The 27,202-nt window shown below is 35.1% G+C and overlaps 1 protein-coding gene across 1 annotated transcript in view; it reads right to left on the bottom strand.

Annotated features, from left to right (window-relative positions):
• Window positions 1-1,592: 1,592 nt before the first annotated feature.
• Window positions 1,593-27,202, bottom strand: part of cntln (centlein, centrosomal protein) — a 192,238-nt gene continuing 166,628 nt past the window's right edge. The window contains exons 25-27 of the mRNA XM_069190797.1: window positions 24,945-25,130; window positions 20,985-21,062; window positions 1,593-2,391 (exon numbers count right to left, since the gene is read on the bottom strand). Of these exons, the coding sequence (XP_069046898.1) occupies window positions 2,284-2,391; window positions 20,985-21,062; window positions 24,945-25,130 (372 nt within the window). The 3' untranslated portion in view covers window positions 1,593-2,283. The remainder of the gene's footprint in view (window positions 2,392-20,984; window positions 21,063-24,944; window positions 25,131-27,202) is intronic.

Genomic DNA, 27,202 nt, shown 5'->3' with positions numbered 1-27,202 from the left:
AGGAAAACGACATCATTAGCATAAATTTGATGAGATAAAAAGTTGAATTATTCTTGTTAATTCCTGAATGGATAATTGTACATAAGGTTATTTAAAAAAAGAAAAAAAATGAAAAGAATGTAGAAAAAGAAATGAATACAGAATAAAAAAATCTGAAAAATAAAGGATTTTTTCAAAGGAAAAAACCCAGAGGGTAACAACTGAAAACCCCCCGTTAGTAAGAGCAGCAAGGTCAGCACAGTTTCTGGGCTTTGACACAAACAATGAGACACTTTATATTTGATTTACTGTAGTAATTCCAAATACAGTTGATATACATAATTATCGATATAAGATAACTCTTACCTTTACGCAATGCTTCCAAATTCACTGTCGCCAGAATTAATCGGTTGTGTTAACAGAAGATTAAACTAGCTTTAGAGCTGCTCTTGACTTTCTATTTAAGCAGAATGTCTCATTCTACAAATGCGGCTCTCTGGAGTTAGGAATGGCTTCAGATTTGAAGAGTGTGTAAGTAGTGTGAAATACTCAGTACGTTCTCATCACGTCCTTGTGATTTTACAGGGAACAGCAGCCACAGAGATCAAACAATCTGGATTCTTAGTGACTTACATTCAGCACAATAAGAAACATGCCAATCAATAACTAATCATACTGAAATACTTAAGTAGTAGCAGAGAAACTGCAAGAAATAAAACACCAACTGAGGCTTGAAAAGCCTAAGCTCTTGAACCTCTTGGAAATGATGTACAAATGTAATGCTCCTGTAACTACGATTATAATGGCTAACGTATTTTTGACAACCAAAAAACAGAAATTAAAGTGCAAAGTACTTTTCTATTTGTACTCAAATTCATGGCCTGATGGGGGACTGCTACAGAAAGTGATTTTTATGCAATTGCATAGATTAAAGTCATTTCAATTGCAAAATAGCAGAAATTGTATGTTAGAAGGTTTTCTGATGTGGAAAGTATACAATTCTATATTAAGTATAATATTGTGTCTCCAAATGTAAAGAAAAATATACTCTATAGCATCGGTAGGTACTGGATGGGTAGGAGGAAAAGACGTTTGGCAAAAAAGCTACCATCAAGTACTACGGTCTATAATCAAACACTGGGGAACAGGCAGAATGCAGGTAATAGGCCTGTTTCATGTCTGCTGTCTCACCTCTTCCTCCCCTTGATCCCAGCTTCTTATAGTCACTAGGCATCATTTTTTTAAATCCAACCCATTCGTCTCCACTCCTTATCTGGTACCTGCTTATCATGTATTTACAGAACTAAACAATGTGACTTTCCATCTTAATTTCTCTTACCTCTCAATGCATTTTACAAGTCACGGTAGTCTTGGTTACCCTGTTGAGTTTCTTGTACTGTTTAATGAGTGGTTTATAGAATGAATAGATTGCAATTATACAGCACACACAAATCAGCTCAATTTATACAGCTAAATTTCAATAGGAGAGAAAACAGTGACATTACACTATCACATTAATGTTTTAATTTCTATTTCATTATTAACCAAAGTCAATTTCATGTACAGTATACAGTATAACACAAATGGCCTTCACAACGGAAGCACCAAGAATGTAATTTTTACAAGCAGAAAAAAGCTTTTATTGCTTCAGTGCTTGAAGAATGCAGTGAGCTGTATGAACAACGTTATCTGTAAGCAAAGAAGGTATGATGAACTTCAGTTCTTTTCAGTAATTAAGTCAAAGGGCACAAATGACATCAACAGAGGAATAAACGTAAGTGTTGTTACTAGAGAAACAGATAACAAATCCCAAAGAAGCAATTCTGCATATGACACTGGGGGGCATTCTGAAAGGCATAATAATGCCTGCAATGTCAACACCACCCTTGTCCTCATGGGTAAGAGTCAGCCTTGTCAAGCTGTTTGAAAAATTTAAATCTCAAAAAACAAAAAAGGAATAAGCTTCTGCTTTATTACCTGAGGTTCACATTGTATAAAAAAGTCAGTAAATTAATAAATGGCTAAAGGGTATTAGAGCTCAGAATAGCTGATGTATTAGATGCATATTTACAAAACATGCCTCTAGGTCTCCAGTGAACTGTTGAATGAATGCAAGTGCTAATTTTGTCAGCTTCCCACCCATTAAAGCAACAGGTCATTATTAAGAATGTTGTGCTTTTGTACAAATATTGATGCACCACAAGCTGTAAAATAAAAACCTACACTTGAGTGAAAATGATTCGTGGCACAATAAAACACTTGAAATGGATGACAGATTTTAGTGGAACACAAAGCAGCCTGGAGTCAGGCTTTTTCGCTGACTTCTTTGAGTGATGCCAGTTCTTCTGTCAGCATTTTCTTTTCCTTCATCTTTGCAAGCACGGCCTCCATTAAAAGTGTTGCAAGAGGAATCTGCGAAAGAAACAAAACAATCAAAAAACATGTTCTGGGTTTGACATGTCGCTGCTCTTCTTTGTTTGTGGAGATCAGTTTATAACATGAAACTGAAGAAAACAATAAAAGAACTAAGTATTGGAGAGCCTGTACAGTAAATCAATCTAAGAGTACCAGGTAGTAATGTTGCTATGGAGTACTGAGGTAGTACTGCATGAAGACATGAAGAATGCTAGTAGCATAGAAACAATATTAAACACATTAATGCCCATTTAGAGCTTAGCATGAGTATCAAAGGATCTTGTGCTAAACAATAGATCACATCTTCTTAACAGGATTCAATTACCACCCAAAAATTTGCAAAGCACTGTAGCAGTTTGGTGTGTATATTATCATCACATTTCAATTAGCAGGGGCCCTGGATAAGATCTGCCCATTTTGCTGTGGATTGGTTATACAGTACTATGTTTAACCTACATTGCTGTACTGTAAATGACTAATGCTAGTTATATTTGTTTACTCAAGAGCACAGGTGTATAATAAAGTAATATTTGTTTTAAATATGACACTTATTAAGTTTGGACAAAACGGGCTAAACAGTTTTTGAAGAGCAGCAGTTAAAATGTTACACTGAGATTTGATTGGTTAGGAAATGAGAAGTTTGTGGTATGAACCTCATCTTGTTGATAACCAGGTATAGACATGAGACCGGCAGCAGAAATGTTAGAAGTGCAAATCTATATTGAAAGGAGAACAAAATGGCAATGGGATGGTTATCTGGATTTCTGCACTGGCCACTCTAGGAAGTAGTCCAGCATCTTGCCTGTATTTTCTGGACAGGATGCAGATTGCGGCAATGCTTACCAGGATTAAACAGTTCTCGATTGGATACACGATTTAACTTGATGATTTCTTCAATTATAATTTAAAGCCGCATGAACAGAAAACTAGACATTGTTCTACTAAGACAGCTATCTGTACGAACATTTGGAGGAACAGAGACAAACTTAAAGACATGTTTTTTAAGTGTTAATGTGCAATAGATCAAATACAACACAACCCCCTCCCACTTTGTATGAAACTACTTTTTGTATATCAGGATTTTTATATTCAATATTAAGCATTTATTTAATTTTATGGAATACTTTGGCACGTATGATTGTGTGAGTATGCTTTTCCATCTTAAATAGTGTTAATCTTTGTGTTTTTTTACACACACCCTTACACAGCTGTTTAATATTCTTTAATTAAACTTTACGGAGTGACTATTTGAGAGCTCTGTTTTTATAGTTTTTATAGTTTAACTGGGTACAATACACTTTGAAAAAAAGCTGAGTATACAGCTAATAATTATACTATACTGAAACTGTCAGAAACAAGCTAAATATATATATCCATCTGCTCCTCGGTTTTTGAATTTAATAAATCCATTCCAATTCCCTGGACTGGCATCAAGAGGGACGATAATCATGACCCTATGTTAAAAAGCATTGTACTGCAACTTCAATACATCATAATTATTCACTCAAAACACTATTCTACTTCATGCAGCTCGTAATATTCTGAAGTAATTCCAAAGCACATTAAGGAGTAAGAGCATTAAGTCACCAAATCAAAGACATTTTTGTACTTCTTCATTTCCTTTTTCTTTGATTACATTTCTTATTAACACACTGACACTCAAAAAGCTGAAATTAATTTAATTGGACATCCAACTTTTGGGTTATTTCAAGTATTTGAGAAAAGGTACTAGTATAAAAACATAAAGTATATTATTACATTATAGTAAATGTATTATAAATACATACATTATACTGTATATACTGTTGTAAATTCTTATCCATTCATCTATTATCAGAAAACTGCTTATTACAATTAAGAATCACAGTAACCAAGAGCCTATCCTTTTATCACAGGGATCAAGTTGGGATTACAACCTGTACATGGTGCCAGTCTATAGCAGGGTGCATTCACATGCACAAGCACACATAAAACATTCATTTGTTTTAAAAATATATATTTCTGAGGTAAAACATTACTGTGTTTGTTTTCTGTGTGGATGAAAGGGTATATTTAACAAAGCATGTTCCAATAATTTATTTTAACATGTAGGCCAACAACCAGAATGAACCAGAATATGTCGATATACTATTTTATTCTGCATAATTATTGCATTCAATTATGTAGGCTTAATTCAGAGCAGCCACACCTGAAAAAAAAGAATAATAAATATCCTATCATTCAAACTTCCCAATATCTAGCACCTGTGACTATCCTGTTGAGCTGCCAGATCATTTGATAGGCTGCTGGTTTTTACAGCTGTAATCCATTTATAATGCAGAATTGCAACTTTGCCAGACACTACAGGAGTCTTTCCTCAGCCTTCTTTAAAATTTCAGCATCCTGTGTTTGGTATATCTAAAGGGTTCCACAAGATATTTGAGCAAATACAAGTCAAACAGCAGCAGATATACAGTATAGGTATAACAGTCACAAACTGGTGATGCTAACACAAACTTATCAACTCAGCCATTAATTACACTGCAACTGTAAGGGATTAGCGGTGTAGTGGCTAAAAGCAAGTTTATTTTCCCCCACGTCCAGGGTTCGAACCTCATCAGCCTTTCTTAAGAAAAATGTTATTGCAGAGAAATATACATATCCACCTTATCAAACAAAATGTCCTTTAAAGTCTCTATGAAACACTTAATCTGTTAAAATATAGATCTATATTTAAAATAGACTATTCTATGAAAATGCCTAAAAGCCCACTTGGGAAATCTAGCTGGAATTGTTTGCTGTAGTTCATATTTCTTTCACTGTACCCTGGTAAGTCTTCAAACAGAGAAGTACAACGGGAGCCTTTATAATTCCACAAAGAAATGTATTTCTCAAAAAAGGATAAAACAAGATTTCAGAAACCACATACCTGTAATCTGGTATAACTACTTATGATAACTGACAATTGTTTGGCTGTAGAAATCTACAATATTAACATAAGTATCAGTTTCAGGTAACACAATTACTGTACTACACCAAGCACTTTCAAATTGAATAAACACACAAGTTAGTACTTGGAAAATATTTAAACAAATTTTGAATGGCCAGCTACTTTTTCTTTTTTGATAATCCCACTCGAAATCACCAATTGCTTATTGGTTTGACCAGCAAACCCCGTGAGAATGCAAGATCACACCAATCTTCTCATTTAAGATGGGCCTTTTCTTGCTTAGTGCATCAACTGTGCGTACTGTATATTCACATTTTCTTCTGAAGCCAAAGATGGTCAAAACCACCACAGAAAACGGCGAATCTAGTAATATGTTATAATGAAGTGAATGTTCTTTTGAGATACTGCGAGCTTCCCTGAAATCACTTTTGATTTTCATTTTATTAAATGTTTATACAGCTTGTTATGGGGACAGTGACTCAGCTGGTTAGAGCATGGGGCTGATTAAACATTTAATAGGGAATCTTACTCCCAGTAGAAATAAACGGGGGAAAAAGCTAATGTCAATAATAAAGGCCAGCTTACAGTACTGTATGTGCTGCTTCAAACTGCTTTCTCATTGTTAATGATGGAAAAGAAACATATTGACATTTTTGTTGAATTTCCCTTTCTCCTTCTCTTCAGTACAGATTTATGGCCTTTTACTAGAACACTTGAGATACTTGACTTTTGAGTGTTGTTTTTAGTTGAAGTGCAACACCATTTTGGACAATTTTGTTGTACTGTCTAACATTGTCTGTTTTAAATTAGTTACTCCTTACAGGGTTACTGCAAATCCTGCAAACATGATTACACAGCAAAATTTAAACTGCAAGTTCTTTTAACATATTATGAACTCCACTGTAAGGTGAACAAATATCTTGAAACAGTGGATTCCAAGAACTGACTAGTTGTAATGCACTGTGGTAGTGGCATTATTAAATTTAACCAAGCCATAAACCTGAATATCTTCGGCTTTGTTTCTTACTTACATAGCAACATTTACTCTGAATTCCAACATTACAATTGCACAATGTAATTCTATATGCAATTTTATTTTTGCTTTCATTGTGCAATTCAAAAATTGCTTTCATTGTGCAAAAACACCTGTAAGTGTCAACAGATCCTGAAGTGTCTTTGGACCAAATTCTAGTTTATGTGATGAGCAGTATGAATTAAGGCGTCCACCAGGCCACATCAAAACTTATTGGCTGTTTTCTCTCTCCTTCTCCATCTCCCTTTCATGCATGTTTTGAGAGTTCTAGTTAGTGACACTGAAGGAGCCAATGGCACTAGGTGATTTCAAAAGAAACTGTCTCTGCTGGTACTGTAATTATTTACCTGTCAGCATTAACATTCACTGGCTATTTAATAAATCAGGTTCAAAGAGGCCTTGGTGGATTTATTTATTTTGTTTCTGTGTACTTCATGTTGAATATAATTTTGTGTTGTTAATATACTGGGCACAAATTCTAAATTAAAATAATGAATTTTCCAACTTCTGAACCAAAAGCACAGGCCAATAAAATAATTACAGTACATCCGACATCATCAAAAATGAAAGAAAATGAAAAGCTGATGAGAGGACAAGATTACCATCTTATTGAGCGCTTCATGGATTACTGATCATGTTAATTATGTAATATGCAATAGGAGCAAGACTGTCATTCATCTTCAATGAGCTGATCAATAGGAGAGGTTATACTTATCTTCAGGGCATTTCCCCTCCAGCACCACAGCATTGCTCCTGTGAATCACACCTACGAGACTCTGCTTAGGCTTGCTAGTCCAAGCGGAAACACAGTGGCATGTCTCGTTCATGTCTCGTTCATTAAAGGAACAACTCCCTCTCGGGGAGTTCAATGCTGCATCATTTAGTAAGGTGTCTGGTGTAAAGCAGTCCCTCTCCTGAATACATCAACAGCAAAATATAAAATGAGCACAGAATTCTGTAAATAGGCATAAAAAACACAGTGATATGTGTTTTTGCAAATGGTACAAAATTCACGTTGTAGGAAGAGATACTGTAAACAAGTACATTGCTTGTTTTCTGCAAACTGAGTTCTTAAGATGATTTATTAAACACTCACCTTTATACTGTTGTTATATTTTAATATACATTAATGAAAAACACAAAAATATATGGAAAAGATATGAATAATAACTCATGATTGATCTACGTTCTCCTGATGGTAAAAATGATAACTTAAGAAATGAAACAGTACACTATGTTTGTCCAGAACACAAATGTTAGAACATTATCAGCTTGCCAGATGATTTCAAGTGGCATTTAAAACAGAAAGGGAAAATCAAACTACTCCTCGTATTCTATGTTCTGAAAAGAAACGCACACTGATACGCCTATCAAGATTATTAAAAGAAATACCACACATACTAATTATAGTTATTATTTAACTCAGAACAGTGACAAGAGCAGCACTGCTTTTTCATGGCTACGGTAAATTGTAAGAATGAAAAAATATTGTACGAATGAACAAATATACAGTAAATGTTTGGTTTTATTTGATTATTTGATTACATTGAGGTGACAAAGTCTCCATTATTATGTTTTGATAATCAGTTTAGGAGATATCAACTAGACTAGTATTTATGGCTTTGTCCTTCATTATTGAATTTCAGTTTAAATTCTGCAAAATGGATGATTACACCGAGCTGAATCCAGTCAGACAATGCTGAAATACCAATGTACTTTTCTTCAAACGTTAGCATTCAAAAAATTATTCACAGAGGTTTAAATGCTTAACCGTAGCAATTTTATACTCCTGGCTAAATATATAGTTTACGAAATCACTACATTGCATGAAAGCACCACACATACAGTAGTATGTGTAACTGAGCCTGATTCTCAATGGCTCGATGATTTGTCAAATTAACACATAGCTTGACACTGCCTTGTAAAACAAGTGCCAGAGGAACGACCAGTGTTTTACCTAAGATAATCTTGGAATGCTGCAGCAATAACATTTCAGAAGCAAAGAAATTCAGAAGGAAATGGTTGTAAGATGATGAGTCCTGTCTTACTTGACAGGCATTTCACTATTTATTCCATGGAGAAAACAAGCCTTTTGTTGTCTTTGTTCAACCACTCATATCAGTGCATTATTTTTTCCACAAGATTCCAGGTTGGAGAATAAGAGAAGAAGGTCCTGTACAGTCAGGTCAAGGATCTGGAAGCTGATGTCAACAAAAGAAAGGAAAGCAGGGAGAGAGATCTCTATGCAGGGCAAGGTTTTTATAATTGAAGCAGCGAGAGTTTGGGTGTTAGGGTGAAATCTGACTGCAGATGGAAACACTCTTTAATAAGAGCCCTAAGGGGATATCATGCTCTTATTAACTAAAGAATGTGACCCTGAATTGGATGAAGTGGTTAGAAAATGAATAGATGGATGGATAGTTTACTAGACTCCTGCCACTGGGCAAGCTAAGAACATTTTTCTGGAACCAGACATACTGTACACTACAGTATGTCTAATCATCATACCACTCTTAGGGAAAATACTACAGACCTGTAAGTGACAAACAATGTTTCCAAGTACTTGCATACAATAAAAAACAGGGTTAACACCACACATTTTTGTATTTTAATTAAAATAATGCACAATGTGAAGGTGTTTTACCGGCCAATTTAATGACACTGTAGTGTTGATAGTGCCTCAGGCAATCCGAAGGGCACGAACACTACACAGTAAAAACATTTCCCCCTGTGAATTATCACCATTAAGAAGTAAACTTTTTAAGGTATTGATTATTTTGTCCTCCTTTAGAGGGTAAGAAAAGCATCCTAAAGTCCAATTTGTGTGAGATATAGACAAGAAAATCCTGTAGCAAAACAACTGAAAATAAAGCCCTTTGAGAATCATAGTCTTAATAAACAGTGCTGGAATACAATTAAGTATTATATGTGCTGATCATCCATTAATTTAATAAGAGGCCAGCACTGAAATTTTGCAATCCCTTGTTTAAAACATTTCTGGATTGTTTGATCCTCTTTGACTGATCTTTGGAAAAACACATATCCAGCATAACATCACTTAAGCTGTGTTTCACTACTACTTTGTGTCATATGTTATTGTGTGCACAATACTTCAGTGATGTAGTTATGAACAATGTGCAGTACTAATTTGTTTCTCCTACCACAACATCAGGCAATCTATAGGCCAGATCCAAGAGCACGAAAATGCAGTGAATGGGTGAGATACTGTATATGAGATTTCAACTGAAGTGGTTTCTTAGGCTGTACAAACATTTCTTGTGTAATAAATTATTATTTGTTATTGACTTCTGTAGCACACCTCTGCTTTGACCCTTGTAACCCTCTGGTATGCAGACTTGGGGGTTTGCCAAAGAAAGTTGTTAAAACATGGAATGTGGATACTGCCCAACAACAGCTAACCAGATAACCAACCAATAGTTCCTAACTATGACTCAGATTAAACATTTTAATGGCAACCAGTGAATCAACAACAGCAAAAATAAAGCACACAAGTGAACACAAATGAAAAGCCCTGTTGTATATCACTCAAATGTGCAACAAACATTTTCACACATGGAAGTATTGCCAAACTAACACAGAAGCACATCAGGAATGGATAAATGCAGAACTTACAGAAGAGTCATGATCCAGCCACAAAGACCCATCAATCAATAAATCTTTGATCCCATTAAGCTGCCTTTTTTAACCTAAAGCTATCACAGCTACAGACTGAAAATAGTCAAATCCTTTTTATACAAAATGACTAAAAATGAGACTTATTCACCAAAACACTGATTGATTACAAAACTGACCTATTTGCACCTTAAAGGGGAAAGCCGGTATGAAACAAAGTCAGACAATCTATCCAAAACTGCAGCTGACAAGTTTATTAGGTCATTGCATCTAATTGTATTCTCCAACACATTTTCAGAATGCTGCATTACACATCTAAAAAAAACAGTTTTCTTAGTGCATCTTCCTAAGCAACAGTATGAAGGGCCTCTTTCTCATGTAACCCCAATGGAGTATCTGTAAATGTACTGACAGGGCCGTGTGGAAACACCAACAGAGGTAAAAGTAGTCTCTTGCAAATCACTAGGCGGCAATGTTCTACATTCATAAACTAATTTCCACCTTTAATTGGCCGCCCCCTTGATTGTTAAATACTGTCAATTTGCTACAGTTACCTTGGAGGTAGGTGAACATAAATATACAAGTAATAGGTTTATTCCATGCTGAAAGAAAGAAGAAAGAGAACACAACGTTTCTCTGACACCTGACACCTGAAGAAGGCTCCACGGCCAAAACGTCGTGTTCTCTTTCTTCTTTCTTTCAGCATGGAATAAACCTATTAATTGTTCCTTTGCAGCCTACGCATGCTGACGCAGCTACCCACCTGTACATAAATATATGCATTGTAACAGATGGATAAGACTGATGAAAAAATAAAACACTGGTAGCTAGATTACATAACATATTGAGAAGCATAATTAATTTTACCATATTTGCACAATTATACAATAACAAGACATACTTTTCAAATGGGTAAATTACACCAACGGCACATAAAGAAATAATACAATTCACCTATTCTACATAACATTTTAAAGATGGCTAGAACCCATATACAGTATATGTATACAGAGATACAAACTGTGTATGATATTTAAGACATCACAAGTAATAGATTTTCAGATTTAAAACTAAACCACACTATTCCTACCATAATGTTAGTTTGTGAATGGGAAAATGTTAAACCATCCATAACTGATAGGCAATCCCAGACACACAGACCAGAACTTACATTTAAGAATAGATTACCTGGCATACCAAACTCTTTGCAGTCTCTCAAACTACGGATATAATATTTAGTATGGGTCTAAGCTGACTTTCACCTACAATTTATTTAGAAAAACTAAAAACGTATTAATAAACTACAACAACAATGCAGAAAGTGTCATACTCTAATTGTTAAATCCTATCTTAAACTATCAAAACACTTGCAGATCTTACTGTTTGTCTTCCTCAAATAGTGAATCATCTTCTGGCTCCTGAATGAGTTAAATTTAATTAGTTGAATGTGAGGAGATTGCTGCTCATCCTGTCCTTAATTATTGATGGTAACGCCTTCCATTATTCAAAGGTTTCAAGGAACATGTTTGTATGAACATACAGTAACAATTTACAGTATATCATACTATCATATTACTCTAGTTCTGAGGCTCCAGCAATAGCCACACTGCACAATGTACTGTATTGTCTAAATAACGTAGCAATTTCATTAGTCATTTATCCATTCACAGATTGATACATATACAGTATGTACAGCACATACCCCTAATAAATATCAATACATTATATACAGTATTTAGCAATACAGGACAGAAAAACCCAAGATTATATTTATGATTGTGAAATATTGCTGCCTAGTGACTTGTAAGATTTTTTTTTTTTAGATCAATATGATAACATTTTGGAGATTTGTTAGAGGAAAACTTTTTACACAATGACCTAAAAGCTCCTAAACTCTGGTTTTGGAATATTTTATTATTTTGCACTGGATGTCTTCCCTTTAAAGACAAAGCAGTACCATCAATGCAGTAAGGATGTTCCTTCTTTCCCTAATCTTTCTTTCAACTAGTAATGCTTTGTTAAGCTTTCTGAACCCACTACTTATGAAGGATCAGAGAAGCCAGATCATATTGCCACACCAAAACCACACTGATTTCTTCACTTTGTTTTTAAAGCAATTAAGAATGGACTAAATATTTCAAACCTGTTAAAGGCTCAATTTCGCATTGAAAACATGCTTTCAGGTAGGGGGATTTTGGACTGAATAATTTTCGCTAAAGCTCCAATCTATTCTTTTCAATACTAATTATACACCAGTGATGAAGCTGCTTTCTATCCTACCCCAGAGCCCACAGAGACTTATATGAAAGGGAATATTCACTCTTGGGACAACAGATACAGTAATTAAAATGTTTTTTTTTATGTTGTTTATACCATCAGGTCTGTGCAACCTGTGCTGTTAAATCTGACCTACATACACCTAAGATTAAATGAAGACGCATTTGCGGCCTTTGTTTTAGTTTATTTTTATCTAAAGAACAGACAGATAAAAAAAAACAAAAGCAGAACATCGTAAGTAAGTGAAGCAATTTTCCATAATATTCCCCAGCAGACTTGACAGAACACAAGACATTCCCAGTGCCACTAGCTCAATAACTGCTTCTGGACATACTGTTTGGACAGGAGGCTCCTATACTCAGATGCTTGGCTAGAAGTGATCATTCATGGACATCCACAAAACCATGCAGGCATGCTATCTGTCACCAGAGCTACGGGCATCCAGCATTATGAAGGTTGTGTGACTTTTGCCTCAGCCACACCTGGTGGCACCTTGGTTAATTTAGTAGAATTGTCTGGATCTCTGCAAGTTGCTTGGCCTAATCTTCAACCTGGAATCTCCAGGCTGAAGGACAAAAGTCTTTTGTAAACAAAAGATGACACTTTTTAACCCTAACCGTTGGGAGTATGAAAAAAGCTATCCAACCATGTTGTTGAAGCCCATACCCTGGTTTCTTTCAAGAGATGACTGAATGAAATCCTTGGATCAAATAACCACTAACTACTAAACAGTCCAGATGGGATGAAGGGCTTCCTCATTGGTAACCTTTCTTATCTTCTTAATCCTCCAGTACCTGTTTCTGTCTGTGTTCCTTTGCACTCAAACCACAACGGATTTCTTGAACCGTTTATTCTGAGATAAGTGAAAAAAGGACAAAAGTGGTTCCCTGGTTAGTTTTTGGGACAACATTTCTAATGTTAAAAATGCTATTTCTTTCTCAACATTTTCAAAGATTAATTCATATTCATTTTCTTGTTATTTAATGTATGACAGATGTATTTAGTCTCAATGGTCCATTATTGTTTTGGGGCTTTAGTAACATAAACATAACTAAATGCTTGAAAACCACCCAAAATGGGAAGAAGCCATCAGGGTAAGCACATTAAAGCAGTAGCAACAAATGAAGTCTATCACACTACAGTCATTTTTGACACAAACATTTCATTTTCTACTTCAGTTTTCAGAAGAGAGCTTTTCAAAATGTACAGTACTGTAATTAAAAAAAAAAAGTTCTGGAAAGCTAGTATTCAAGTTTGGAAAGCTAGTATCCATAATCAAGAGATAAATGTCTAAACAGAAACAACAGTGTAACTGGAAAAGGCAAGTAATGAAATACAAAAAAAATATCATCTACATGCAACACACAGCTGCAATGCTTCAATACACCCTTGTCATCTCACAGCCCCTAACACAACTGGAGCCTGACAGACCTAATTCCCCCATCTCCTACTTCTCTTATCTTTATTCAGATTTGGCTAACATTTTAGAGCCCACCCTCTTTAAGGTATTTCCTAAAGACCTTTAATATCATAGAAAAATAAACATAAATGAGCTCAAATACAAGACAACTGCATGGGGCAATGCAACTACAACTGTGAACACAACCCTTTTTACACAAAGGGTTGTCTGTGTCTGAAACAAGCCTCCTAGCCCTGTTGTCAAAACAGATATTCGGTCTTCTTTCAAGAAAAGGCTGGATGAGATCCTCAGATCACTTTGCTACTAGCAAGAAAACCATAAACATTGGCCAAACAGCGTACTCTAATTTCTAACATTCTTACTGTCAACCAAAGAAGACTTATGACAGTTTATACAGTCGAATATTGCAGTCAACAGGACACATTTACATTCCACTTGATGATATAATCTATTCACATTTCAGGACAGACTATGTTGACTGAACCACTTTTGTTCTGTGCAAAAAAAGACAGTACAATTAATAAATAGTTCTATAAAAATCTAAAAATATCCATCTACAAATAGCACTATTATCACAACAATAATTTTGTAATATATTAAATCTTTCTTGTGCACACAGACATAAATCAAAACGTCCTTTTTTCTTCTCATATAGTCTCCATGGATCCTGCATAATGCTATGGGCTGTTTTCTTCCTCATCTCAGATAGCTTACTCCAAGGTGGTGTACAGTATGAAGTACACATGTCACATGAACAAAAAATTAAACAGAAGTGCAAGGAGAGCTGCACTCTTGAAAAGATAAATACTGGAAATCATTGTTCTCTTTTTCTATTTCGAGACACTAGGTGGACCTGTTTAAACCTGTGCAGGAAAATTTCTCCCATGAGTCCAATAGAACACAAACATTACTGAGCAACTGGTACCGTGCTCACCCTAATGTACCAGTAAAGCAGGCTGTACAAGTAATAAAAAATAAAGAGTCAATGACTTTTTAAATGTTATTGTGCTGTCAGGGCGGAATAAAATTAGCTTGAAAAATGATCTAAAGGGATACGATGCAGTTCATTATGTATAACAGCAGAAGCAGCCGTATCCCAGTGTTCATAAAGACTGCTCCATTAAATTTACCTCCAGTCAATAATTAGGATTCCACAAATAAACCCAGGCAATTAAATCAATACTGCTGGGCAATTACCTTCTGGAGTCCTGACTCGGTGGCACAGAAAGACACTATATCTTAAAATACATTATTCACGGTATGACGCAATTGTATGCAGGACCCTTCGTTTACTTATAATAATTAGAAGGCAGCAAGCCAGCTTTCTTGGTGAACAGAGCTGCAGTGACCCTCTTCAGAGAGCCATTCTGCTTATTTCATTAAAGGCCACTGGTAAAAACCAACAACCGACTATGAATTAATGCAATTTATCACCCAACTTTTAGTACACATGTGAGGCTCCCAAGCAGTTGCTATCAGACAAGGGTGATGGAAGCACAGTTGCTATTGAGGACACTAATAAGGCATTCCTGGCATCTAAAATTTAACAATATTAAAAAAAAGACAGATGTTAAGACAAATAAAATATTTACATTATACAGCAGTTTCCACATTTATTCATGGCCTTGAAGAACTGTGACAAAGTTGACATGGCAAAGACAGTGGTGGTATACATCAGGAGATTTCAACATGTACTGTATGAATTAAACTGTGATAAAATGTATGAAATGGAATACAACAACAACATTACTTTAAAAAGCAATTTTAATTATGTTAAAATATATTAATACCTTGTTAATATGTATAAATATTTAATATGTATAGTAAATATAACGTTATTTAAATATATATGCCAGTAAATATAACATTTAAATATATATGCCACTAATATACCATTCTCTTAAATATTATCTCATCATATGCCTGATGACAATAAAAATGGCACATATTTGCCACATAAGCCTCTAATTGACTTATGATTGAATTGATTGGTTATATGAAATTCAAATTAGTTTTTGGAGCCACACCAGCAATACAATTAGCAAAGCACAGGGAAGATCATTTGGAAAAATAATGCCATCCTTTCAATATGGAATAGAAATGGATTTGTTGTGGTTTAGGATTGTTTTGCATTCTCTGATCCTGCCCTTTTTAGAACTGAGGGATGGATGGTTCCCCGATGCTTCATATGAGGATATTACAACCAAAAACCTGGTTCCTTCTGCTAAGATGCTTGGAAAACAAAATAGACTTTTTAGTTGGATAATAACCTGAAACACGCCTCCAAATCTACTGCCAAATGGGTAAGGGGGCATAAAATCAATGCTGTTTGGCCATCACAATCTCCAAATCTCAATCTGATAGAATACATGCTGCTACAAACATGAATTCAGAACTGATTTAACAGAATGAAATGGTAGGTTTGACAAAGAATCTCACAGAGCACACTTTAGGCAAACACAGGTTACTAAAGCTGCCTGTTATCTGTCTACAACACTGTAGCACGTACATTGTTTAACATCTCAGCCCTGCTGGCAGTTAGGACAGAAGAGGCAACCTGGTGACTAATAGGTTTGATATTGACACTGCCATTCCAGTAATGGAGCTTTGTTACTGAGGCTAGTTCACTAACAGCTGACAGTGACAATGGCTCAAGAGACTTCTAGTGACAACGTATTGAGAGTCTTAGAGCACTGCTGAAAACTAAGGCCTGTAGTTATCTAGAAAAGACTGTACATGATATTCGTGTTCTAGATCTTATATAAATGTGAATGGGATGGAATGGTGAATTTTATTGTACAGTCACTCTGACTGCAGAGGGAAAGGTATCTTTTTTGAAAGTGTTTAGTAAATCATAGCATTTGATTATACAAAGAGCCTACAAACTCAGTGACGTCTATTGTACAGTACCTAGAAGACAATTTCAGCTTAAAGTTTCAGCTTCAGCTTAAAGCACAAGAGGAGAATTGTAAAGAACAGACCTCGGCTTTACAGCCTGTCCTTACCACCGGATTCCCCCATTATGGACCAAAACTGATCAGATATTGGACACAGAGGATACTTAGACCACCTGACTTGTCTGAGTATTCCTTAACCAGTGGGGTGTGTTATTATTTAACTTTTATAAATTGCTTGTAGTCAGGCCAATGGGCATACTTAACTATTGCCAAACGTCTTCTTCTGTATTAACACTTCTGCCCCCTTAACATTAACACACTTTCATAAAATGCCACCCTATTGTGAATTTAATACTACAGTATGTCCACAAAATTGAAACCAATATTATTAATAAAATTAATAAGCCACATTGGCACAATATTCTTTCTGCATAAATATTAAAAATGTGAAAAAGCTCATGTTAATATCCTTTATGTGCTAAATGCCACATGTGTATGGTCTGAGAACTAATTCAGAACAAAATAACAAAAAAACGGAGCCATCATCTGGTTTGGTTCATATGATTATCTTTTGCTTCATTTAAAAAATTGTAGCATGTACAGTTTTTGCAAGATGATTTTCTCCACAACAATTAATAATTGAAAAGAGTATTTTAAATTAGTACACAGCTTAATAAATGGCACACTGTTTTCCAACAGTCAGCTTCATGATGAATAAATACATATTCAAATAGAGACTTTTGTCTAGTAACATACTGTAACGTAAAATAATAAGAGACACCCACACAGTATTGACATTAAACATACATTTGTAATTAGAAAAAAACTTGTTGTTTACAATCGTAGTGTGAAATGATTTACTAGCTCAAAACATAAAAACCCTATAAGGTTTTTAATTCATTGGCTCCCACTATGCTGTGTTTACGAAGACACTCAATATGGTGCTGTCCTAGTTAGCTGTTCCACTGTCCATTTATGAGCAGGACAGCCCAGAATTCACTTGAAGTGCTCCATTGTTACATTCCAGCTTTAATCCGCAATAACCACAGACTTTACACATGCAGAAGAGAAAAAATGCACTTGAAAATCCTCAATTCTTTTCTAATAAAGGAAAATATAACATCCTTTTGATTCTAGTTTCTAAACAATTATAAGAAAGTTCTTAGAACAAACACTAACATTTTTCTATGCTAGTAGACCAATACCACTTAAACAGTTCTCCTTTCAGCTATACCTACAGTAATATAATTGAAGACAGATACGTTAGAATCAGTAGTCCAATTCAAATGTGCAGACTGCAAACTGAAATGTTTTCTCCGTAGTGCAGAAATCTTAAAATTCTGATTCAAATCCAACTCAACATGATATTTTAATTATACTTCTTCAGCATCCTTCAGTATCTTACATTAATATAGTTAAGCTACACAAAGTGAATTAGAAGGTTTTGTAACCCTGTACAGTGTTTTGTACATACACCAGGCCAGTGTAAGCAATATTAAGGTCACATATCCAGCCACTTGGATGTCAGTGCTAAGGGTTGGCGTGCTCCACAAAGTACATCTAGTAACACAGTAGATAAGCTGATCAAAGTCTATACCACAGCTTTTTTTTTTTGGTTCAACATCTGCAGACAACCACTTTTGGATATACAAGCAAGCATGAAATGTGAACAGATGTTTTGCTGAACTTAATAACATTGTGAAGAGCAGCGATATTTTTTTAAAATAAAAGAATGTAAAATCTTTATCGAAAAGAAGAAAGAAATTTTGGTTGGCTTTGCTTTTATCAAGCAGTCAAAGACATCTTCGTGACTGTGGTGGCCATTTACACTTTAATATATAATGAAGTGGACAAACAACCCAAATTATACAAAACTAACGATGTAAGTACTATTACTGTATTTTGGCTGATGCTTTCATCAAAAGGGATGTTTGCACTCATTTATACAGCTGAGCACTTCACCGGTGGAATCTGAGTGAACTACTTTCCTCAAAGGTATAACAAAAGTGTCCCGATCCACGATCTGAACCCATGACTCTCCAGTTCAGAGATCTAACCACTCTACACTTGCTTCAGCACACCATGCTTCAATATAATTTAGACAGATTTTTCCTGAGTAAAGATACAAACTAAATTTTTCTACTTAGAATAAACTTTCATGGTGTCTCTGAAATCCTTCAAACAATCACATTATTATAGATGGATAATTCAATATCCTGTCCAAGTGCAGTCTTCCTTTGGATTACTGTTACCACACAAGCCCTGCGTAGCACATTTTGCAGTAACTGGCATAATCCACACAGCATGTCATGAAGTCATCTCTGTGCTCTTAATAACACTATTTTTTCTCATAATGATGCTCATAATAATGAGCTTAGCATTTACGGGCCAAAATGGCAGTTCAAAGAGTACAGTTAATCACAGCAAAGCTAAAAGTCTAGAAAGTACAAGGCAATTATTATAGTTGCAAAGGGCTGCACAAAGCCGTTTGACCTTCACATTCTTATATTTAAAATTAATAAAATATTTGCAGCAAACAAATGTTAAAATGTATACATACTGGCTTTTATACGATTACAAACAAAATTCCAACTTAAGTGCAGAATTAATACTTTTACTTAGTAAATCATCATTCTAAGAGGATAACAATAAGGTAATACATTCACAGCGCTCTCTTGCTATTTGGTACGCTTACAGAAGATTACATCCAGTCACGATCATAGATGACTGTATGTATAAAATTTTTCTTCTCTGTCTTCTGTTTTTTGGTCATGTACGTATCACATTAAGACTTGGAATTTTCTTTTCCTTTTTGTAAAGCTACCAAATCATTCTTCAACATCAAAACATCACTCCGGCTACGCCTTTCTTTCTCATTTTCTCTGTTTCTCTCTTCTGATGTGTTTTGTTATCATTTTGTTCCACATGTACATGAATATTTGAGATATTGCTTCACTCTATTTACTTGAAATGGATCATCAGTGCACCAGTGTCAACAGGGAAACAACAATGTTTGTTTAATAACAGCATATTTATTTTTTAGAAACAGAAAAAGGGTTATTTTGTGTGGGGGGTATGGTAAACCACACTAGACATCAATCAATATTGGAAGATTTCCTGAAAATTTTGATTTTTTTGTAATAAGAACAGCATTTTGATCCTTTTTTAAACAACCATACAGCTTTCAAAGCCTTCTCATATTATATTTTCAACAAAAAATCAGAGGAAGAGGAAGACCAGATGCACACATACAGGGCCTGCACTCACTCTCTCCCTCTCTCTTCCACAAAAATCTCACCTGCCAATAAACTGCCCTTGATCACTTACAAGAGCGGCATGGTCCCTGCAGACTGTCTGTTTATTAAGAAAAGGGGAAAAAAAACTTGAAAGAGAAGAAAAAGTATCACACAGGTCACCACAGCAGTCTCAATGGACTCCTCTGGGATTGGAGCTAGTCTCAGTCTTGTCATCCGCTGAGCAGCCTTCCACTCTGCCCAGAAAATGTCGATAGGAATATGTTTGAGAGGGTCTCTGGTGGACATTTTTTCATTCTTCCTGCATCGACAGGACGCCAAATCAATATTTAGTTCCCACTAACAAGCTTCTCGCGGTCTCAGTAGAAAATATTGTGTAGAATACAGGATGGCAGAACAGCTATCAGCTGTCCGGCTGTGAGGAAAACATGAATTGACTGGATACAGGTCTGTGGATAAAGGTCACCAAAATCTGTGAAGTGCTCCTCAGGTGTCCTGTGCAGAAATACCTAGCACCAGTACTCACACATAACAAAGCATTCCTGTTCTCTTATTTTCCCTTCGTTTTTCTTTTGGACGTGTATATGTTGTTTCAGAGGATCAGGCACTTCTTTCATCACTTAAAACTAAGTCTATTCTCATTTTGTATGTAATGGAATCTCTTTTATTCATCCTTACTTTCATAAAACCTACAGAAGATACTGTACACACAAGAACATCCAGCATTTAGCATTTGATTTTATTCGGGGATATCTCTTGAAAATGTGCAAGAATGAATGGTTACCTTGGTTGTAACAAAATAGAACCCTGTATAGCACCTTTATTTAACCTGAACAGTGTTTGAGAACCTAAGAGATACAATCTGCATTTGAATCTTTTACCCTGTTCTAATATCTTTGTGAGAAAAGGAGAAAAAAGCATTTTCAGTTTTTATTCCTACCTATCTAGGGGAAACCTTTTTTGTGCTAATTGTTTTTATATTGTAAATTATGGTATCATATTTAAAAAATGGCACGGCAAGAATTATACCATAGTCCTTTTTGCTTCTGAAGTGAATAAATATCTGCACATCAGTAACATACGGTGTTTTTTTAAAAAAAGATCGCTTTAGCATCAGCAAGATCACACTGAAATTCCACATCAGTACCTGCTGCTGGAGGATGTTTGCAATATGATCCAGCCAGTCCTGGTCTTTTCTTCTTTCTATTTTGGCCTCTTCAGTTTCCTGTTAATAAAATGATAAAAGTGGATAAGAAAATCACTTTGATGCACGCAGGTCTGTTGAAGAACTTTCAGCTTTTTGTTAAAACATCACAAATTATTAAATAATTATGAAAAATTTTTAATTTTAAGGTTATTGGGAGTGGAAGGGTGATGGATAAGGGTTCAAAACTAAATACTTATAAATATAAAATCCTTTACTACCCTTTATTACACCGTATATAGATTTCTCTAATTTCAGTGTCTCCCATCTGATCGTGAGGCATCAGCGCTGTGCATTTCCATTCGCTCTGAGCATTTTAACCTCACATGCCGCATTTACAAATGATGCTATGTGCTGGCTTGTTCCCGAAGGACTAAAAATCAAGTTTGGTACCTATTGTGTGTTTCAGCCTCCTTGACTCTAATCCTGTGTAGGTCAGTGTATTAGCAGACCTCTCCTAATTTCCATGCTTGCTGCTTGTAGTTCATGCTCATTATCATCAGCCAAGGGGGCTGCCATATTGTGCTCCATTCCTCTCTGAATTTCTGTCTGTACAACTCCTCTGGGGAGTAGACCCAGCCTGTGTCCCTCCAAGGATGCATAACAATGCACTGACCCTCCAATTCTCACTAGGCACCCATTGGAAAACAAACACGGCTTAGCAATTATAGGCTTATTACAAATGGATCATTAACTTTAAACAAGCTGTCGTTTGAGACTGTGTGCATAATCTTGGACAGGAAAAAAAAGATCTATTTTTCAACAGACCTGATTTAATATCAGTTCAATTCTCAGAGCCTTGGCCCTGTGTTTTGACATTGTCCCCAGAACAAAAAGACTCGACAGCAAGATAATGCTTTTTAATGATATCATCAGGTCCTTCTCCTCTTTCCTGGAGGACTTGAGGAATATTTATGGCAAGCAATATATCATGACATTATCCTCAGTATCACCTTCATTGATTTTCCTACTGTATTCATAAAAAAAAAATACTTTTATTTGACAGGTATGGTGGTTGAATGCTGAAATGTTTAATTTATTTTTAAATGCTAATTTTAAAACATTCCTTACTCAATGCACAACTCATCCTGAATTCAGAGATAGAGGTGCTTTAAAACAGCTATACAAAATATGGAATTTTATTTAGATATTTTTAAATGTAATGTCCAATCAGGACTGTATCAAAAATGCTTCATTTTGTAAATTATGCTAAACAACAGAAAACTTGAAATTTAGTGAATTATAACTAGGATAATTATTCTTTTATCTTTGTTTTAATCCTAATTTTCCCCTTAAAGTGCTTGGACATCTTCGGAATCCATTTAGTTTTGCAAGCAAAACTTTAGTTCCCAGAACCTAGAAATCAGTTATAATAAAGATCCTATATAACATGGCTATGCTGCAATTTGTTCTGCAGTCACAGTCTTTTTTCCTCAGCCTATTGTCCTATTTCTTGTCCCAAGTCAATCCCAATTTGCGTGTGGAAAATCTCTTAACATTTACAAGGAAATGTACATTTTTATAGCAGTTTGATCCACTTCAGGTTCAACCTGAAGGACAGATAGAGCATAAGGTGAATTCAAATTGATTGTATGTTAAAACACATTAAAAAAAGCTTTGGAATGTCACTCTGTGCAGACGTAGTCACAATAATTACCAAACTTCAAACACAGAACACATGGTGTCAATGGCAGCTTACATAAAAGGCCGAGGCATGTAAAAGGGCTATAATAGTTATGCAAAGGCAGCCTTTATTTCCCAAATGTATATGTCTACAACAGATAACATGCATGAACACTGAGGTTCTACAACATTTAGCTGAATTCAGTTGCTTATTCACTGAATCCTTATGCACACATCCTGCATGGAAGCTTCAATTAGAAAATGCATTTTTTCATTCAAGTTGCTTCTGATCCCTTGTCCACTGTTAGGGGGGTGCAATAATGTACAGATTAGGGGAAGCACAAGTACCAGAATAACTATTTTTAATATGTGCTATATTCTACTGTAGGTAGAAATATTGAAAATGAGAGATCTGTGTCAATCAATATACTTTATTTTAACTCACACAGGTACCTATGTTACATAAGGGCAGATTTCCCCAGAAAATTAAATAAGCTCAGTTACATCATTCTCCATTAAAATGTATTTTTTCAAACATCTGTACGCCTCTGTGCATGTGACCATCTGCAAACATTGTCTGAGGATTTCACTTCTGCCGCAGTTCTGTCCTGCTGCACACAGATGTCAATGTGTACATTTAAACCCTACAATTAAGCTGATCATGTTGATGGTTCAGTCATTAGCCCATTAACAGTAGCGATTACAAATCTACAAATCTATGAAAATTACTGTATGTTCCCAGAAATTACAATGCTTATGCATAATTAGATGCTTATTAAGATAAAGATATGGTATCATGAGATATGGTAAATGGTAATAAAGAAGGTTTACATAACACTGAATGAATGTAACATTTTTAATATGAATGTAACAGGTTTATGTTTTCCATTTATAGTAATACAGTATGACAGGAAATGACTGCATTTCCCTTTGTGTTTCTCCATGTTAGAGTAAATAAATATATATTCTCTAAATCTGGGTAAATATTATATAAAATATTAATGTTAATTATTTATGTTAATAACATCTACAAACTGGAAATTAAATTATACACATTTATAGTCATTTTAAGCCTTTTGCATGAATACAAATGAGATAGTTAATTTTCACAATTCTCTTTGCAAGTCATCTGGTAGTGAGTCTGACTTTTTCTTTTTCTGGAATCAAGTCTTTGTTATCCAACATGGATTACTCTCATATTTATGTTAAGTGTGTGCAAAAAGCTATGAAAGACAGGGGGACAATAACCACACACCACAGTCTGTTAGCCCATTATTTATCCATCAACCAAATGTCTAGTTCAAACAGAACAAATTTAGTTTTTAGCATGACTTATTTTTGCTAACACACCACACACTTTCACCTTTATTCTCTATTATTTTATTTTTTATTCATAAAACTTCCTTGCCAAATACTCTCCCTTAGTTCTAAAATAAAGGTTTGTGAATAGTTAAAGATTTCACTTGTGTTTATATGTGCAATATGTATTAATTTGCTTTGGAATGGCTAGCAGAAAGGTACAGTATGTCTTGTTGACTGTACAAATACTGTATATCTCCCCTGTCATCTGAGCCCTTCACTTGAAGATTAAGCAGCCATGTTAAGCAGCCATGTTGCTGAAGCTGATAGCCTGGCATCTTGCAAAACTCAGATGGATGAGATCTTCAAATCACTCAACTACTAATATTCAAAAGAGCTAGATGAGCCAAAAACCTTTTTGTCATTTGTAACCTTTATTTTATTCTTCTGTTCTCTTTTATTTTTTATTTTTTCTGAAAATATGTTTTTCCTTCAATACCCCAATTAAAAAATAGTTATCCAATTATCTTAACTGCTATGGTCCTTATCCTTGCATGGGAAGGACTGTATGGTTTTTTCTCTAAAATACACTCTGTCACAGCCATGCTGACATGTCAAAGTGTGAAAAACGTAGGAAAGTGTGAGAAACGTTCTCGCAGTTCTCAAAGACAGCAAGCACTGTTTTTAAGAGGGAAGGCTACAGTGCTAACTCATAGGAGCCTGGCACTTCACAGGTATTGTCATTGGGTGGCATGATCAATCATTCAACTCTGTTAGGGTTTGCCAATCATGCATTGTCACGTCAGAATTCAGGTCAGGGTCAGCTAATGGCATGGGACAGACATAAAATGTGTGGACTATACAGTAGCTCTCAACCTTCACTCAAAAAATGAACGGATTTCCTGATTGAGTAATTTGGGAACCCCCTATAGCAGTATCTAAATCCACACAACATAACCAGTCCTTGTTTTTTGCCCTTACTTCATCGTCTGTTTTCAGCATGTCCTCCACATCTGCCTCAGAGATGTTCAGAATGGATGCTGCGATAGACTGAGCTCTGCAAATGGACTCCTTAGAAAGTCCTCCTGTGGCTGACGGCTTCTTCTTCCTTCTCCTAAGCTGGGCCTTTGTGCCTTGTACATCCCTGAGTATCTCTGTTGCCAGAGCCTGCAGACAAAACAGTAAAATCTATGTTATTAGTATAAAAAAAAGTATAAAAAAGTCCTTCCTTGCTAACTTAGACAAGGGTAAAAACAAAACATCAGAGAATTTAAAGGTTGCTATAGATTTCAAAGGTCATTCAGTAATTTTTGGGGCTATGACGCACTTACTGATGGTACATTACTGAGATTTGTACAGAATGTAGCCAGTCTATCTGGAGGTATAAAGTTATGAACATTATACTTTTTATTTTTTCAATTACTCTGAAATTTCCTGTAGAATAAATATACTTAATGACTAAAAAAAATACCAGGTTATGATGTTTGCTTTTCTCATCATTACTACCCTTCAAGGGAACATTTTTGTGAAACCATTGGAAAATGTTGATTCTGCTCCACTTTTGACCTCATATACACTTTAAACTGCAGTATTGAGACCTTAGTTGAGACTTCATACCTTGTTGAAAGCTAAGAATTTGTATTTTTTCATCATAACCCAAAACTTACTAACTATATGCCAAGTTTCATTAAATTAAAGCAATGTGGTTTACATGCTTGGCTAAGTTGACAAGGAATGACCCAATGTGCACTATTTCTTGAAAGTTTGTATTTCACCACAAGGGATTTCACAGAAAAAATGCATTAAGAAAAATCTACACAAGGACACATACCGAAATGCAGCAGTGATAAATTGGATGCATCTTAATTTACATTTTTATGAGACCAATTATTTGGTCTTTTTTATAAAAAGAAATATCTTTTATGTTTTTGAAATGTTCTTCCCTAGTTCTCTCTATAGTGTCCAAAACAAAGGATAATTATTTTTATTTGCTTTCAGATGATGTAGCAATGAGTATACAAGAAGCCTATGATGACTGTTTTTCTAAAACTTATCAGAACAATCCAAATAATATTTTAATTAAGCTTTGAAGAGTTTAAAACATACCCATATGATCTCTGCAGCACTAAAACCTGATATTTTGAGTCTCTTTGTACTGCAGAGCAAGAAGTGAAATGTGAGATGTGTCTAGCTGCAGAAGACAATTAAATGTGCAAAAGCTGCCACTGTACTTGAGAAAGTCAATAAATTAATCTCCCCATTGCTTCATTTAGAGTTTATTGATTGCAGTAATAATCTTCTATATCATTTGCTATAAGTCTAATGAAGATCTGACCTCGAAATGGCTGGTCAGCAGAGATACGGGATAGCTGGATATTTCCCAACACATAGCACTCATATTCTGTGTGTATATAACCAGGCCTAATCATGAGTGTCCCAAAGCACAGAATTTATAACACATCTTCACATACCATGCTACTGTTTTATTTTTTTAGTTTCACGCTTATGATTTCATGGAGAGAAAGAAAAAAACTCTTTACTTAGCATAGCCACCATTGTATTTTAATTGTGGTTTATATTTTTAAAGATTAATTTTAGGGGTGAAATTACTGTGGACAGATTGCAGACAGCAGATATTGGCATGCCGAGAAAAAAAAAAACACATATGGAATGGAAAGTGAAAACAACCACAATGCAATTGCAGATCAATGCTCAAAGGCATGCTGCAGTGTGAATAAGAATTCATCAATAATTTGGTAAGTTTACAGTAACACTGTGCCAAACAGGGCAAAAATATAAGCCTTTTCCTTTCTTAAAATTGAAGTGTTCCAATTACATAAAAAGTCCAGGCACTACAATAATCACTGAACTATTTTTCCCTTAAAAGCTGCAAAATTACCTTAAAAGGACTGTAAGTTTATGCAAACCTCCCACAAAAATTGTAAACACATACTGTATGAGACAAAGAGAAACCTAAGACACTTAATACAATAATAAAGGAGTAAAACCTTTCCAGTAGGAGATTTAGCTTGAGAGATATGTGAGTAAAAAAATCATGCAAGTCTAGTAAAAGATATAAATAGTGATTTTACTTGAAAACCTTATCCTCCAGTAAGATCCTAGTTTGTGTGCTGTTTCTTTAGGAAGATGTGCAGCTTATTAACATCCACAGTGCCTATTACTTTGTTTACTGCCTAATAGATATTCATTGTCACTAGCCAGGACTTCGATTCCATTTA

The sequence above is a fragment of the Lepisosteus oculatus genome, chromosome 1 (assembly GCF_040954835.1).
Source record: "Lepisosteus oculatus isolate fLepOcu1 chromosome 1, fLepOcu1.hap2, whole genome shotgun sequence".
Taxonomy (NCBI): domain Eukaryota; kingdom Metazoa; phylum Chordata; class Actinopteri; order Semionotiformes; family Lepisosteidae; genus Lepisosteus; species Lepisosteus oculatus.
The sequence above is the reverse complement of the archived record's forward strand: the minus strand, read 5'-3'. Positions and strand labels throughout refer to the sequence as shown.